We start from the raw sequence: 14,517 nt of genomic DNA on the forward strand, positions 1-14,517 counted from the left end.
TAGGGCGCCACCAGTGCTAAAGCCAGCGTTGTATGCAAATAACAAGCATTAGCAAAACCAATAGTCCTGGCTTGTTCTTAGTGTACTGGAACTTGTGGTATTTACCTGTATGCAATGACAGAAGCAGCAGAAGTAAATACTTTTAGCTTACTTTTAAGCCACGCCCTAATAACTTAGGCCACGCACCTTTGAGAGAACCCCCCCAGGTTTTTTTTATCACACTTAAATCTCTGCTGACTCTTAATACTGGCATGTTGCACCCTCTGCTGCCCGCAGAATCCTGCCGAGATTCCCCTCTCCCCGCCTTTAACACCGGCCCCACCCGTCACAGGTCCCGGCCAGCCTCAGCTGGGGGCCCCCGTCCTCTCCCTTCTCCCGGGCTCTGTCCCTCCGAGTCCGTGGAGGAAGGGGGCGGGCTCGGCCGTGTCAGCTGCCGGCCGCCCCGGAAAGGGAGGAGGGAGACAGGGAGAGACTGGGAAGAACAACATCGCAGTCCCGGTCCCCGGCCGAGGAGGCGGCCTAACGCCGCGCCGGTGAGTGGGGGTGAGCCGGGATCCGGGGTGCAGGGAGGGGAGACCGGTGGTCAGACTCGCGGAATGACGGGTGTTCTGGGGCCCTAGCCCTCTCCCTAAAAATAAACCCCTCCATCACCTGGGTGAGCCGTGAAAAGCAAGTGTAACTTGGGTACAGTGGGACCCGTGGGCGTTGGAGCCACCGCATATGTGGCACTGTTGATAGCTTCGCCCCATACGGGGGACTGGTGGGGGAGCTCGGCAGGTGCACTCCTCACCCCTCCGCCACAGGTGTTGATATATCATTCCATACATATTCAACACACTGCGCGTTCCCCTTCACTTTATTGGCCCCTTCGCACTTTATTCTGAGGTGAAACACTAGCTGACTCAACTGAGCATAGACCTTCCCCTATTAATAGTGCCTTCACCTTTAACCTATTCACCCCCTGCTAGTTGATCATCGGACCGGCACAGTGAACCCTCTGAACAGTACCTCTTTTCGTCATTTGTTTACCTCCGTGCAAATCTCCCCACTCTGAGACGACCCCAGAGACGCAGTGTGTTTGGGGGGGGGGGGGGGGTCAGAGACGTGGCGAAAGGGAACAAAATACTCCAAAAATGCTTTGTTGGCATTTTCCCGATATGGAACTGGGTTTAATATATAATGCACACACCTTAAATGAAAAGGAACTGAAAGTTAAACAAATCTGTGTGAATGTGTTGCTTTTTGTAGGTAAACCCACTTTGGTTAATAAGATCACTTCCTATATATATGTGTGTGTAACGGGAGGGTCACGGATTTGAATCATGGTTGTTTCTATAGGTGATAGTGATATGTGTATTTACAATGCTAGGAGAACCCTGTGTTTGACAGAAAACACTGTCATTCGTAAAAAAAAAAGAAATTTATTCCATACAGTATCATATAGGATGCCAGTTTAAAAAATGTATTACACACAGTATACGAATCGATAGACGGCGAACAATATGAGAGAAGTTACTACAAAATATGCACACAAAAATTAAGGTCCTGACTTAATTTGGCGCACAGCATACTCTGGTCACAAACATGGTAGCTGTTCCACCCCCCATATTACATGTGCATTATAGCTTTACATTTCTAGTAATACACAGTCATATGTTACTATTGCAAAACTGTTTGTGGGTTTCAATTAAAAGGTCGAGTTCCAAAACTGGTAACACCCTGACAGCACCTCTGAAAAACAATTACGGTTTGACACCTGAATCTTCAAAAGACCCCCATCAATTAAAGCCCACATTGGCTGTCAAGCAGCCTTTAGATTTGCTGATTAACCTGTTGCAGTCATTAAGTTTCTGTCAAGCAGCTTCTCTCCCTGGAGAGGCCAGCTGTCAGTCACTTCTCTGCCTTGGCAGCACAGGAGAAACCCTCCTTCCAATCCAGTTTGAGGCAACTCAAGATCACATAAACAGATCAGGAAACAGTTGTTTTTTTAATAAAAAAAGGAATTATTTTGGTAAAATGGGGGTAAAAAGCGTGTGAATACCTTTATATTAGACCCCAACGACTTTCACTTCGGATCTCTGATTCTTTCCAGTTACCAGTCTGAACACAACTACCTTGATGCCCCTGAAGAACAAATTAAACGTAGGACCCACGCCCTACCATACACGTTCTTCTTGGAGCATAGAACCACCATTTAGGGTAGTACAGTTCTCATATTTTCAAGGTGCATTTGTAAGTGGCTCATCCATTCCAGATGTTTTCACTGCATTCTGGGATTTGAAGTCCTGTTAGTCATATCGTAAAATCAGGATTACAAGAACCCTGCAAAGATAAAATTGGATGTGCTACTCATGCATGGATCTGGGAATATTGGGAGCTATATTGTAGTGATTTGGAGAGTTCCAGATAAGGCTAGGATGCAGTAAGTCTTTTCAAAGACTCCCTCAGGAATCCTCCTTATGGTACCGGTGAGCAGTACGTTCACTTTGAGTACCAGCCTGTCTTAGGGTTTGTCACTGAAGAGTGAGTTTCGTTCAGACTGCAAGGGAGCAGTGAGCCGTCACGGGTGTAGGGTCGAGTAGCAGCCCTATAAGCCTCATTCGGGCCTCTGCACCAGAGTGTAGGTATTAAGGCTCCCCAGGCATCTCGTGATGGGTGTTAAAAGCTAACCTGAGCTCAGGGTCAGCATTGCTGTGTCTGCTATACTCCTTGATTAGGGTTCCTAAGTGAGATGTTAGCAGTGAATCTACCGAGTCTCCATCAAGGTTTCACCTGAGGGTACCAGAGAGCAGCAAGCATCACCTACTCTGCCCTTTTATGCAACAACAGTGTCTCGCAGTCCATGCGTGGGTAGCTCATCCAGACCAGATTTTTATATTAACATTCTGTAATGTCCCGATTGTATTGAGGAATAAAATAGGACTACAAATCCCAGAATGCTGCATAAAACCCTTGGAAAGAATGAGATGCTTGCACATGGAACTACGAAATGTGGAGCGTTCTGCAAAGTTGAATTGTCTAACAAAGGTCCAGAGGGGTCTGATCCACCACATTTTCATATTCAGATTCTACATGAAAGTAATTTACGTAGTCGGTGTTTGTCCTGTTAATGTGGCATGGATCCGAACACCCCTGATGCACAGCAGTGGGGAAATAAGGCCTTTACATTCTCGAAAATTAAAACTAAAAGCCCCTTACAAGATCTAATATCCAAGTGAAACTATTTTTTTGTCCAAATAGTGAGAACGATCTATATAACAATAGAACCGAATAATTATTTTTTAAGGAAGATTTGTGTTAATCTATTCTTAATGTTTATTCTGTAATTGTCAACAAAGGATCTTAATAAAATTATTTCAGACAAATAATACGTTGCTGCTAACCAGCCGAGTACTTTAAATCCTCCCCGACCCCCATCATAGAGATGATGGCGACTCATCTCAGATGCTGTGCTGTACAGACTGGTTCTGGCGTCCACCAGAACTTGTGCCAGGTAGTGATGAGTAGGTCTGTACAGAGGGGGCAAGGACAGGATGCTGTACTCTGGTGTCCGAGTTGAGGCAGAAGAAAACAGGAATTTATTTTAAGGGTTGGAGTGAGAGGAGGCCTCATACTGACCTTCAAGCTGAGGTTACAGGAGACAGGACCCTGAACTTAAAACTTAGGGAAAAAGGCCAGAACCAGGAATCTCACGCCTGAGGAGGAGTCTGGACTCTGACCTCCAAGGAGAAACAGAGAGCTGCAATTTAACATCGGAGCAGGGGACGGAGGGAGCCACATTCCACCATGTCGGGGGAGGAGAAGGCTTTTACATGCCTCTGAGACCGGAGTGTAGGGGTGATTGGAATGAATACTGGTACAAGTGGTTTATTTTCGTTTTTAGGGCTCGGCTGAACGCGCGGAAGCGCGTCTCCGCCGAAGCTCTTTTGTCAGCATGTGTGCTTCCCAGGAGACAATCCTGGCCGCGCGCATCGCCTTGGAGGCGATTTGAAAGTGACACGTGCACGCGAACGAGCGCTGCGGCCTGGCGCTGTCTCCTGGGAAGCACATGCGCATACACACACACACAAGCGCCCACGCACATACATACAGAGACACCCACCCCCCCTCCGCAGACATACACACACGCGCGCACACACACACGAGTGCACCCCACCGTCACACACACCCCCCCTCTCCCCCGCCGTCACACACATGCATACACACACAGGCACACACACAACGAGGGAACCGAGCCCCCCCAGCCCTTTGTAACTTACCAGATCAATTCCGAGGGACTCCGCTCTCCTTCTGGCGTCGCGAGACGCTTTCACTCCGCCTTCTCTTCCGGTCACGTATGCAGCTCCGCCCCCGTCACAGGCGACTTTGCCTGACTTCCCGCATTGGCATCTCCATTGGAAAAGCAAGTAGGTTGTTTTGAGAATCTGGTCACCCTATCTCCGATAGGAAGCCACGTCTTTGGTTTCCGTAATTACGGTCCTTTCTTTCCCCGTGTGTCGGTCTCTCACAATTACAGGCCTTTCATATCTGGTTACTGCTGTCACTTCGCTCTGCTCTTTGCCGTAGCGCTCACACTCACAGGCTGTCTCTGAGTGCGGGCTCTCGTCTCCGCCGCGCTCGCTCGGTCTCCTTCGCCCCTGTCCCTCCGGTGCACAGCCGTTCCCCGTCCTTGGCCGTCTCTCACCCCAAATCTCCAGGGGGCGAGCTAGGGAGGGCGGGCCGAAGTCGCACGGGAAGAGGAAGTAGCCGAGGCTGGGTAGGGAGAGTGAGCCGCTCGGGTGAGCGTCCTGCCGGGCACCGGGGAGGCCTCGGGGGAGCATAGAGCCATGTTCAGCCGCCTGAGTGCCTTGCTGCAGCAGGCAGTGGAGACGGTGAGTGCCGGAAAGTAGGGCTAGGCAGAGGCGCGGGCGGCCCAAGAGAGGAGGGGAAGCCGGCAGGGGGAGGCTGTAGCCGTCCCCAGCTCAAGCATATAGTTATAAGGGAGATAAACCACAGCAGGCCGGGGATTGGGCCTCTGCACTTTATGCCTTGTAACCCCCTTTAATAGTAAATGACACGTACAAGTCGAGAATATTGGCCCGATCTTTCCGGGTGTACAAAGCTGCCTTGACTTAAACGAGAAAGTAAACCCCTCCATTTGCAAATAACAGCACTCCAAATGTGTAGCCCTGACTGAAGTGGGTTTGAGTTAAATTGGAAGGAAGATATAGCGTTTGTGAAGCACTTTCACAGCAACCAGGCTCTCTAAGCGCTGTGGCAGAGGTAACCAGGGCTGGGGGTTTAAAATCACTCCATGTCACAGCATACTAGTACCAGGGGGCACGTGAGAGTGGGTAACTCTCTGTAGCGCCCTCGGGTGTAAACTTCTGTGAGGGTGCCCTGGCTCAGAAGACGAGCGCCGATAGTGTCTGGGTGCATAGGGTTCGGTGTGTTGCAGCTGCCACGCACTTTACAGCGCCAAACCTGCGTGTGTGTGTGAATGCACAGCTCCAACTGGTCTTCGAGGAGCACGACTGCCTGCAGCGCACTTGGACCGGTGGTGAGAAATGGAAGCGCTATAATCATTGCACCCCCACTTCGCAAGTTTGCACCGTGTGAGATGTAAAGATGATTGAAGTGCATGAACCAGGGGCAAGGGGCATGCAGTGGCTTTGGGTCACTGTGCATCGACAGTTCAGCAAGGATCTGTTTGCAGCGTCCTCAGGCTTGTGCTGGCGGCACTATAAAAGGGCAGCGCTACCTCCTAGGCTTAAAATGTGGGAGATGTAAAGATGCTAGAAGTGCGTCTACCTGCGGCTTCGGAAGTGTGTAGAGGACTGGTGTCAGTGCCAGAGAAAAAGCTACATGCACTTCTCAGCGGGCATTCATTACTATCAGTGGGAGGGTACCAGCACTTTTCAGCAGAGATTCATTACTGTCACTGGAAGTTTACAAGCACTTCTCAGCAGTGGGAGGACACCAGCACTTCTCAGCCAGGATTCATTACTACCAGTGGGAGGATACAAGCACTTCTCATCAGAGATTCATTACTATCACAGGAAGTTTACAATCAATTCAGAAGTGGGAGTATATCAGCACTTCTCAGCCAGGATTATTGCTACCAATGAGAGGCTACATGCACTTCTCAGCAGAGATGCATTTCTATCAGTGGGAGGCTTCAGGCACTTCTCAGCAGAGATTCATTACTTTCATTAAATTTTACCAGCACTTTTCAGCAGTGGGAGGATGCGAGCACTTCTCAGACAAGATTCATTGCTACCAGTGGGAGGGGACCAGAACGTCTCAGATGGGATGGTACTCAGCACTCATAAGGCGATTGGAAGAATGCTTGCACTAAGCCTACCCCCTGGCAATTGGTCGGGGTAACAATCCGACCCATCCTTTTTAGCCCACAGTTTTATTAAGTTAAAGCCATTTGCTTTGCTATGCAATCCTATTAGCAAAGCAAATGGCTTTCTATGTTTCCCTGTGTTCCCGGTGTGCCCGTGTCCTGTGAGCTGTGTTTGCAGTTGTGGCTGTCCGGCTTTCTCCGTGTTATCGTCATCCCGCCGTGTATGGCCCCCTTCTTCCGGTGTGTCCAATACTTTCACTGAAGAGTAGAACTTCAAGTTAGTAATTTACAGATCATGAAGCTGAAATCGTAAACGGATTTAACCATGCTTCAATGTACACATTACGGTGCCATTGTAGTGTGCAAGATGATTATGTCCAGAATCTACTAAAGATATTCAAGCCGTGAAAAACGTTTTTTAATGCAGATTTACCGATATGCTGCATTTACACACACGACGTGCTATATTTCTGTATGCATAAATATTTACTCATGGAAGTACTCATGGGACTCTTGACAGTCGTAGCACCTTGGAAGAATACATTATTCTTTATGCATTTCAAGAAAGATGAAAGTGTCTGTAAAACATGGGCATAAATTGGCGAATGTCCTACTTTCCTTGTGAAACTAGACAGAAAGAGGGAAGGGCCGAACCACTCTCTTCCCACACACCACTCTTCCCCCACACCACTCTCTTCTCCCACACCACTCTCTTCCCCCACACCACTCTCTTCCCCCACACCACTCTCTTCCCCCACACCACTCTCTTCCCCCACACCACTCTCTTCCCCCACACCACACTCTTCCCCCACACCCCTTTCTTCCCCCACACCCCTTTCTTCCCCCACACCCCTCTCTTCCCCCACACCCTCTCTTCCCCCACACCACTCTCTTCCGTCCACACCACTCTCTTCCGTCCACACCACTCTCTTCCGTCCACACCACTCTCTTCCGTCCACACCACTCTTCGTCCACACCACTCTTCCCCCACACCACTCTTCGTCCACACCACTCTTCCCCCACACCACTCTTCCCCCACACCACTCTTCCCCCACACCGCTCTCTTCCCCCACACCGCTCTCTTCCCCCACACCGCTCTCTTCCCCCACACCGCTCTCTTCCCCCACACCGCTCTCTTCCCCCACACCGCTCTCTTCCCCCACACCGCTCTCTTCCCCCACACCGCTCTCTTCCCCCACACCGCTCTCTTCGTCCACACCGCTCTCTTCGTCCACACCGCTCTCTTCCGTCCACACCGCTCTCTTCCGTCCACACCGCTCTCTTCCGTCCACACCGCTCTCTTCCGTCCACACCGCTCTCTTCCGTCCACACCGCTCTCTTCCGTCCACACCGCTCTCTTCCGTCCACACCGCTCTCTTCCGTCCACACCGCTCTCTTCCGTCCACACCGCTCTCTTCCCCCACACCACTCTTCCCCCACACCACTCTCTTCCCCCACACCACTCTCTCACTTTACTACTCGATCACTAACTCTATAACTCACTATTCAACTATCTCTCACAGCAACACAATATAACTACAACAGTAACTATCTCTCACTCTAACACAATACTCAAAATTGAATCTCTATCTCACTCAATCTATCAGTACATCACTATCTATTTCGGTATCACTCCCTCACTATATCACCACACACTCTCAAAAAATAACTACATCACTCTCACTAACTCACAAATTCACTCTCTTTCTAAATTACTAATTTACTCACTCACTACATCACTCTCAAATACACTAAGTCACTAACACGCTCTCTTTCACTACCTCACTATCTAACAAAGTTTCCTGGTAGGTTTGTCCCATCAAGTGACCATGCCATTTATTTATGATTTAAAGAAATGTAATGAGCAATGCCAATAACTCTACCTTTAATGCTGCCGAGACCATTGCATTGTAAATGCTTGTTTAATCATGATTCTTGTTATAGTCAAAGGCCTGGGTACAGCCTGGTGGTGTGGTTTTCAGACAAACCGGTATAGACAGTACATAAACGTGAATCAAGTTCATCCGTAAGATTGTAAGATCTTTGTAGACCAGGTTAGGCGTAAACAGGTAAGACTGAAGGTGCCGATTAAGTAAGATCTTTTAGGAAATGCTCTTTGTGTACAATTGTTTGAGTCTGGATGGCCTTCTCAATCCTGTATCTGGGAAATTCTATGTTCAGCAAAACGTGCCATTATAGTGATTCGTATTGAGTTTATCCATGGAATGGCCAGTCAAAGGTGATCTAACTCATTTGTGAAGATAACGTCTTACAGATCTCGGAGTATGAGGGTGAAGGACACCTTAACTTCAGTGCCAGGGAAAACAGGTTAAACTCTAACTTCTCACATGCGGGAGGTTGAAACTGGCAAGGAACGTTGCATTGCAGACAGGTGTGTAGACTCTGATCTCTGCACCGTAAGAGTAAGAAGAAAGCTCAATCTTACTTCCAAGTTGGAGGCAAACAACCTGGACTCTCACCTTTAAGCTACTGATAGGGCGGCTCGTACTATGAGACCTGGACAGAGGTACCAGACTCGCTCGCCTAGTCAGTCTCGTTTCTATTGTTTGGGTGGGGCTGTGTTCCAGGAATTGCAGTTTCATTCCCTTATTGCATTCAATTCGAGGTCTCGTGTGTTGCAGGTCTTGATGAGTGGGCAGAATGTGGACTTCTTATATTGTGGGAATAAGTTTGCAAAAGGTATGCAGAAACTCGGCCTTTAACAGTTGTTTTAGGGAGAGACTGGATCATTGTGCTTTTAGAATTTTTTTTTCCTGATGTGAGCTATGATGTGTTGGCTACAAAGTAAATGGTTGTATGACATTACAACGTTGAAACGACTTAAGTTGTAAAAGCAGCGTCGTAATGGCAGCGCGTGGTAATGCCCGCGTTGTGATGGCTGCTCACCATGTAAATGATGATTTCTTACTGGATCCAGTAGAATTTGAGCCAATTTCCTCTAGTTCCCAGAGCCTTTTACGTGGCCTTTACCATGGGCGGGAGGGTGAGATGGATCTCTCCATTTGTTGCTTATTTCTCTGTGCTGTTTTCACAGGTCTGGGCCAGACGTTATGGCGTCCAGGATCCTGCACCGGCTTCGTCGAACCATCTCAAAGCAGGAAAAGGATGAAGAAAAGGCTGAAACTGGGGGCCTCGATGCAGACGTGCTGGAGGAATGTCCTGAGAGCCGGGACTTGGTGGATGACACCGACGGTCTGTCCATGCGACTGAGCGGGACACTCAGCTTCAACAGTGACCGAGAAGACGATGAAGACGAGGGACTAGACTGTCAAAGCCTGGAAGCCTCCTGTGACCTGGAACTCCCACAAGACTCAGAGGCCGACAAGGAGACAGTGGGTACAGACACCCTGCACTTTTGGGGTCCACACATAGCAAGTCCCGACACATGTCTGATGAAGGAACCTGGGTGGTCGAGGTGTTGCAGTGTGCTTATGTTTGTGTGTATTAGGACACATTTGTTTAATCAACAGCTGGTGTACTGTTTAACAATGTGCTATGGTGTGCATCCAGTCTCTACATGCTAATTCAGCACCTAGGGAGCAGGTATAAAGGATGGTGCCACTTATGCATATAGATATGGTATTTTGCTTCCCAGGAAGGGAGTGAAAAGGGACCTAGTCAACAAAGTACTGTCTCCCTTAATTCTGTTAATTGGTATGACTCTTTCTACAATCTTCCTGAACTAGTTCGGTTGTACCCTATCTGTTTTACAACTCTTTCTTCCCTTTGTGAGTCTTGGAGCATTTGAAAATGTTTCTCTGCTTCTTCTACTCCTGTATAAATGGCATTTTCAATTCAACCTATGGGATTCCCTTCTTAATCTTGACAAGTACTGCAGCTGGGAGCTTCTTCAATCGAATGTTTGTAAAAACAAAGAAAAATGTAACAGATTTTTTTTTTAATCTGAAAATAATGATTTGGTAATGACGAACTGAAATGATCTGCTATATGTTTCTATAGAATATAGATTTTTAGTTTGAGCGTTATTTTTATATAAATATTTTGAACATGATATCTTTGTATTGAGGGGTATGGAGGGAACCCCACTTCAAAATTCTTATTATTTCTGTCTTCCCTGTGGGCCGCCACGTTTTATTACATCTTTGGAGTTGCACTCTTAACTTTTTATAGCTGGCTCCACAGTGTCACCCAACACCTTTCTCCCTCGTCTGAAGGAGCTAGGTTCTATTTACTGCAGAGCCTGTGACCACAGCACAGCTGCTTTCCCCATCTAGGGCGTGAAGCTTGCATGCACGCTGCAGTCTACTACCCAGCAACTATGAGCAAAGGTAGGCCATGTTTAGGATGGCGGGCCGGGAAGTTCAAAGTGCAGGATGAATTTTCTCCTGCCGTGGCACATGATCGGGGCCACATCCCTCTCTCTGCCTGTCCCCCACACAAGGGTCCTTTATATATTTCTCTGTAGTACGATATAGAACCCTTTGGATGGATACTAGATATATTTAATGTGTTCCACCATTGATTTACAGGTATAGACACTAGCTAAATTATTCCAACTATGTTTTGTCCTTTACACAAAAGGCTAGCAGATCTTCTGAATTTCTTCTTAGATTTGTCGCTTTGTTTGTCCTCTGTACATTTCATCATCTGTGAACAACCACGGCGTGTTTCGTCCAGTAGACTTTCTCAGGACTGTAAAAACTGTACGCTTGCATTGGTAAGTTTGTTAGTTCTTTGATACAGCCACCATAGGTTGTACAAAAGTACGTAATAGGAGGGCAGTCGAGAAAGCCACTGTTCTCCTATCAACTTTTAAAAGCTTGCACATATGGGAAAAGACCCATGCCACATTGTCTGGCTATTCACAGACAATGTAAATAATTGTTGTCTGTATGCATTGAATGCAAGATTACCATGCATGGATCACTTGGAAACCAGGCCAGGCGCTGGCGTACGGAATTCTGTCTATACTCTTGTCTCTATTTTGCCATGCACGGCACACAAAGGAAGTTGTGGGGTGTACAGTTTCCATTCACTTCCCTTTTATATATGGTGAGGAGGTTTGAATGTTTTTTTAGTTTAAATGAGGTATTTGCTTCTCAAAACTCTATTTTCTAAAAGAAAACTGGTGCGAGATTGTGCGGTGACTCCCAACAGACTTTGTTGTGTGTGTGTGATGTCTCCTGTGTAGTGTATCAACTCACAAAGAGCAGATTTGTGTATGAGAAGGACGTCTGAAACCTCTTGTGTACACAAGACCTTCTTAGTGCATTTTTTATGTTCATAATGTACTTGTGCACTCTTGTGTACACAGGGTTTGGTCCTCTGGCGTTAACCGACATCCATTGTGTCTACATGGCCTTCTTTCGAGGTACAATGTTCTCCACTTGAAGCAAATTATTGAAAGCTATTGTACGTGTGCCGCCATCTTGCAGTTCCCTTTGTGGGGGTAGTCGTGTTTTTGCGCTGTCATGCATAGAATACTTTGAATTCACTGGAGTCCTGTCTGATCACTCGCATGGACCGAGTTCTTTCCTATACTGTGCAGCTTTGGACTCCAGAGTCCTGTATCTGACACCCTTCGTTGCTTGGTACATACACAGATAGCACAGATTACTGCACAGGAAGCTCATGCTTGAAAGCTCTCTTGTTCAAAAGGGCCTTCCTTTATAGTGCTAACTTATTCACACTTAACTAGTCAGGGGGGATTGGGCGCATCTGCGATTTTTAAAAAGAAGACAAAATAGTCTTTTCATACGTTTGTTTTTTCCTCCTCAGAGCAAAGCACAAGTGAGGAATGTAGCCAGGCATCCATGCTAACAAAGCAGCTTCAAGAGTCGTGGAGGAAATCGCAGATCCGCACCATGCCGCAGAGGCTGGCCTTTGACGTGACTGATGCCAGCGTGGTCCGCGACAAGGCCTCCAGATATGTGGTGAGCATCCCTTCACCTAAGCAGGGGCAGTCAGTTACTGTTCTGTCTGTTTCACTCTCATTGGGTTTAGAATGTGCGAAAAAATTCAAGAGCCCACCTTTTAAAGAGGTGCTTTGGAAATAAAAGTAGCCAGGTTTTTGTTGTTGTTGTTTAGAAGTAGATTGGTATTGGTCGTCTAGCCGGGGAACATCACCTGTTTTGATGGATCAGCGCAAACAAAATATCTGTTGGGGGCGAGGGTTTTTTCTTATACAAGTTGTCACCAAATGCATATTCTAACACCTGCTGTGACTCTGAATTGTGTTATGGGGCTAAAGAGAAATTCCTGTTTTATATTATAAAAGCGCCTTGTGGCAGGCAAGGCCAATGGTCGATATGATAAAAAAAAAAAGAACAACGCTATTGGGAAGGCTGTCCAAAACAACAGAGAAGTCCAAGGTATAAATGATTCAAAAACCCTTCAGAGGGTGTGTATCCACAGTGTAAACACTGTTTTTAACCCTCCAGTAGAGTGACCTCCATTTTGTAGATCAAGAAGGATTCCTTCAGGAGATCTGCACCCATTACCGAATCTTTAGAGCAAATGTAAAGCATTGACAGTGAAAACCTTGGAGAATATCCTCTGTCTCCTTCCTCGTAAGCTCTAGAGAATCCCTTTAGCAACTCTACATAGACAGTGTAAACATTGAAGAATCCCGAAGAGCAGATGTGCATTTCACGTGTAAACAACAAAGAATCCTAGCTATGCTGTCACAGATGGGACCCATCTGATTTGTAAACTCAGGGACAAAAACCAGCTCAGCAGTGTTCTGCTTCTACATGGCCAGTTTGCAAACTTAGCAAATCACCTAAATCGCTAAAGTGTAAAGGATTCAAAATCCTTCGAAACCACATCGATAATGTAAAAATTGCGAATCCCTTCAGAAGTGTTATAAGGCCAGTAGCCTAATCTCTGTAAAATCCCTGCTGAGCCGATTAGTGCAAACACCTGAATATATCCCCTCCTATGGGGAGGCACTGTTCTGTCATTGCAAACAGCAGTATTCCGTAGAAGAGGATCATCGCCAATATGGAAATAGTGCAGAGTGCCCTGGGAGAGGTCATCCATTGTCATTGTGTAAACACAGCAGAGTTCTCCCAAGGACCCATCAATCCAGTGTCAACACTGCAAAATTCCAGAGCTGAAGTCTGCCTCGTTGGTTTAAATACTGCAATATCCCTACAGAGGATCTGTGTCAACGGATTTAACCCAGCCGATCCATTATTAGGATCTGCGCCCAGAGTAAATGGCATAGTCCCTGAAGCATTTATCAGACTAGTGTAAACAATGTTAAAACCGCACAGAAGAACTCTCTAGACACATTGCCAAAAAATGCACAATCTCATTTAGGAATCCCACATGCATAGTGTTAAAAAAAAAAAATAGGATCTCCAGAAGGTCCAATTTTATAAATTCTGCATGATTTTTCAAGTAGAGCTTCCTTCTGCAACGTAAACCATGCAGAATCGCGAGTCGTTTTGCATCTATTATTTACAATGCAGAATCCCCTCAAAGGAGATTTGAATCCATAGTGTAAACAATGCAGAACATATTCTGAAGATGTGCATTCCAACTAAAAGCTAGAGAAAGCCTCCAGAAGAGATCTGTGACCAAAGTGTAAACTCTGCGGTATTCACACAGAAGAGACGCAAGGCTACTGTGCAAATGCTGCAGACTCTCTTACGAGATATGTATGTATCTGTTACATGTAGAATTTGTGAGCCAAGAATTAGAATCCTGTCCTATCACAGATGATGCATCTAAACACATTTCCACCAAGAGCACAGCCTCATTCCTGATGCATTGCATGAGGCACTGATCACATGGGCAAAACGTTGCTTTTCATGGGATGTGCAAAGGTGTTCTAAAGCCAGGTGCTCACCACATCTTTTTTAAAACAGTGGACTTCGATAACTGGGCCAAGGGTGGGCAGGGCTGCTTGTGTCACTGGCGCAAATCAGTCGATAGAATATAGAACATCATGATGCTCCATTAAAATTTGTGTATCACCTGTGGAGAAATTGACGCAGGACGCACTCCCTGTGAGGGGGTCTTCGGAAAACACCCCCCTGAATCTTGACCCTCACAGAGGAGTGACAGAACTTGCACATGTATGGATCTGGGTCTTGTTCCTTCCTGCGGAAGGTATGGCCGCAGGTCCTTGATTGAAAAAATAAGCCCCTGGGAACAGTGCTTCAAATGGAAATATAGAAGTGCAGGTACTCCTTGTC

At 46.9% G+C, this 14,517-nt stretch overlaps 1 protein-coding gene across 1 annotated transcript in view; it reads left to right on the forward strand.

Moving 5' to 3' along the window:
- Positions 1-325: 325 nt before the first annotated feature.
- Positions 326-14,517, forward strand: part of SNX21 (sorting nexin family member 21) — a 31,770-nt gene continuing 17,578 nt past the window's right edge. Inside the window, exons 1-3 of the mRNA XM_078651897.1 lie at positions 326-533; positions 9,387-9,688; positions 12,092-12,246. Of these exons, the coding sequence (XP_078508023.1) occupies positions 9,403-9,688; positions 12,092-12,246 (441 nt within the window). The 5' untranslated portion in view covers positions 326-533; positions 9,387-9,402. The remainder of the gene's footprint in view (positions 534-9,386; positions 9,689-12,091; positions 12,247-14,517) is intronic.

Source organism: Lissotriton helveticus, chromosome 7 (genome assembly GCF_964261635.1).
Source record: "Lissotriton helveticus chromosome 7, aLisHel1.1, whole genome shotgun sequence".
Lineage (NCBI taxonomy): Eukaryota > Metazoa > Chordata > Amphibia > Caudata > Salamandridae > Lissotriton > Lissotriton helveticus.